Raw genomic sequence first — 3597 nt, forward strand, 5'->3', positions numbered from 1 at the left:
CTACTCACTGACGTGGTCAATCTATGTGAAACTGCACATAGGCATTGAGGATTGGCATAGGTAGAAGGTGACAAAGCTACCAATGGGTATGGACTTGTAGTTTTAATTAAGAAAAAAAGTTTTGAGTACTTCTTATACCACTGCCTATAGCCTACCAACATTCCCAGTTAGAGAGAGGATGAAAAGTAAAGTAAAATGGTGTTTGCTTCAGGCCACCAAATCACTAAATCCATCACTGCAAATCCCACGCTGCTGCTACTCACGGTCAAAAACACAGGTGAAATACACTTAACGGATCTAATAATTTCCGAATAGGCATTCAGTCATTTCCTCTGACATTCCCCCATGGTTATATAATAGAGCAGGGATTTAATTAGTGGACGTATATTGCCGCTGGTAATGTGGTAACACACCGAAGTGGTGGCTACTCATGGTCAGAAACACCAGTGAGATACAGGTAGCGAGACGTCCTCTGCAGAACTCTGAAGCCCCTCCCTGCTGCTGCCGCACAGAGTCACAGACTGCTGTTCGCTTGTTTATTCAAATCACACCTGATTCAACAACGCCCGTCCTTGAGTCCTGAGCAATACACCTGCAAAGTGTGAAGTAGTTTGGATGAACAGTTGTCGTGATGTGAGAAGGACACACACACACACATACCTAGAGAGATTCCTTACTTCACACTTAGATGTGGTTACTGCTCCTGGCTACACATACAGTGTTACTTTAAACACAAATAGTAGTCTCGGTTTATTATTGTGCTTATGTTTACAAAGGTTTGCAACACTGCAGTGGCCTTGGTCATGTTAAAACAGCACAGTTGTACGACGTGGCTTTTACGCAATAGTTATCAACACATTTGTACATGCTGGAAAAGATCTATTCATGTCAGTTAGTGCACTACATAAGCATAAACAAGATAAGCTGTCAGATGCTTCAAAAAAATGTCACAACAACCAACAAAGCACAGTTTGTTTTAAATTATCACACTGCAGAGGCATGTTTAACCAATAAACATCCCACTGTGTTCATAATCATTCCACATTTGGTCAAACTATACTCCTATACTATACTCACTCCTTACAGATCAACAAGATACACAACTGCTGCCAAGTGTGTGTTTATTTGCGTACAGTGATTAGTTTTTGTTGTTTATGCGAGTTTACCTTGGCTAAGACGTCCATGCGCTGTAACATCCTCTTCATTTGTTTCTCCTCCTCTTCAGTGAACTTCTCCAGCAGAGGCTCCAGCTCACCTAGCTGGGCAAACAACCCAGGAGAGTTTGCACAGTGAGATGCTAATGAACCGAACATCACACAGCACGGTACCTATTAGTGCGTCTTACTTTATCCACCCTTCAGCTGTCTTTGGCCCAAGGCTGGCAGATATGTTGATGTGTAACTTGCCCAGATTTTGTAGACATGCAATTAAACCAGGCCTTTTCTTAAAGGGTGAGTTTGGTATTTTTCAACTTGGACCCTTTTTTCCCGTGTTTTTGGAGGAAAACAGTCACCCACTTGCCTGCCACTCCAGCCCTGCTCAGCCTGCCTGCCCTGTTTCCCCGCAAATGCCCTGGATCAACCCAAGACACCACTTCTTGCCTTATCCACTTTAAACTGAGCAGCCGTCTGAGTCACGCTTTTGGGTCCAGTTCTCTCTGTGCTATACTACATATATTAATGAAGGTTCATTAGTACTGTTTTGTATTTAAATGCGGGCGACTCGTAGACTAATGGCCCTAAATGATGATTCTTGGTTGACTAGGAAAATTCTCGGCTGGGGGCAGCCCTATAAATTACATTCACTTTTTATTTTAGTTCCTGCCAGATTTTACTTGTCATAGATGTGTCACAAGTTTGTTCACATAAGAGAGAACAAACACTGATACATTTCATACAACAAGCATAGACTGTGGCTGTGCATGTCACTAAAATGCATTATATTAAAAATCCATTAAAATCTCCTGCCTGCTGTAAATTATATGTCAGATTTGGAAAAGCATATAGCAACTAAGTTATTGTGTCCACTGTGTATTTGGGGGATGAAATATGATAAATGATTGGACGTTGTTTTAACTGAAGTTATTTACAGTCAGTTTCTCTCACAGTGTGTTTTGCTACTGACCTCTACATTTGGGACAACCAGCAGGTCCGATATCTTTGTCCTGTCATCTATTAGGCTGTTCCAGTCGAGCAAGTCAATGGTTCTGTCAAGGTAGAGGATAAAAAGACACAAAGTTATGGCAACTATTAGTCAAAGGAACAAGTTACCAGCATCTTTGTAATCTTAACTTTGTTTATATAACGCTGAAACTAAGCATGTCCTTAGAGACTTGTGTGATTAATCGCTGAATTTCAATAGTTAATCGCAATTAAGCGCATTGACACTGATGGCATCTGTAAGAAAGAAAACCAACGCCTGTTCTTTTCAAGGAAGCTGAGGAGTTTTGATGTCGACAGGACTATCATGGAAATGTTCTATTCTGCTTTTATCGAGTCCGTTCTTTCCCTCAACATTGTCTGGTTTGGTAATCTGAGCCTTACAAACAAGAACAAGTTGGAGAAAGTTGTCAAGCTGTGCTGTAAGATCACTAATGTTACTTTTAATAAACTCCTTCCAACATCCCCTCCATGTTGAGTTTCAGATGCTTCCAGGGGGGAGATTTCGCCTCCCTAGATGCAGCACAAGCTTTACAGATCGTCCTTTGTCCCGTCAGCTATCGCTTATCTTAACCAGCAGTGACCACTAATTGTCCATGATTTACCCCTGACAGTGTTTGATATATATACTGTACTGTCTGTTTTGTTGTACTCATGAGTACTGTCTGTATCTCAAATTACTCCTCAGGGACATTAAAGTTTACCATACCTTTTGAAAAATCCATTACTTTGCATTTCAAAACCATTTTGAAGTCCATATTAACGAGGTAAAGCAGTTCTCACTGAAGCATCTTGATTGGGGATCAAATGAACGCCCAAAAAATTCTTTATGATCATGAGGAGTCTTATTGCTGCTGTCATATCCCAGGCGCAGTCTGTGCCAATTGTCATCACCTTCCTTGCAATGTCCCATAGCTCTGCAACTTCAGAGAGGTGCTGGGCACATGTTTCTGCATTGTGTCGTTCTTCTGTATGTCGAACCATTAAAGCAAAGGACTGCAATGTCCAATTAGTGTCAATATGCTATGCAGTTACTCCAAGATAATTTTGATTACTCACTGACGCCCAATGAGTCCCGGTTAATGCCACAGCATTAAAACTTTTAAGGAGTTCCAGTTTAGTTGCCTTCTGATTCAAACAGGACCTGAAGGTGTGAAACTATTGTTCCCCTGCGTACGGCATATGACTGGTCACAACATGCCAACCTTAGGACGTCCCTCAGACCCAAGTCTTTCACGATGTTGACTGCAGTCAGTTGCCACCGATTTAGCAAGCGCTGTAGTTAAAGGGAAATTTCGGTTTATTTCAACCTGTCTCCTATCGTCCTAAATTTGTTTCAAGTGACTAGTGACATAAAAATAATAGTTAGCATGTTAGCCGTTAGCCTAGATACAGCCGGGGCGCATAGTAGCGTCAGACCTGTTAAAACGTAAGTGAA

At 41.5% G+C, this 3597-nt stretch overlaps 1 protein-coding gene across 1 annotated transcript in view; it reads right to left on the reverse strand.

The window, feature by feature from the left end:
* Positions 1-3597, reverse strand: part of prodhb (proline dehydrogenase (oxidase) 1b) — a 27407-nt gene that overhangs the window by 9461 nt on the left and 14349 nt on the right. The window contains exons 8-9 of the mRNA XM_050050106.1: positions 2125-2206; positions 1167-1259 (exon numbers count right to left, since the gene is read on the reverse strand). Of these exons, the coding sequence (XP_049906063.1) occupies positions 1167-1259; positions 2125-2206 (175 nt within the window). The remainder of the gene's footprint in view (positions 1-1166; positions 1260-2124; positions 2207-3597) is intronic.

Source organism: Epinephelus moara, chromosome 8 (assembly GCF_006386435.1).
Source record: "Epinephelus moara isolate mb chromosome 8, YSFRI_EMoa_1.0, whole genome shotgun sequence".
NCBI classification, from domain to species: domain Eukaryota; kingdom Metazoa; phylum Chordata; class Actinopteri; order Perciformes; family Serranidae; genus Epinephelus; species Epinephelus moara.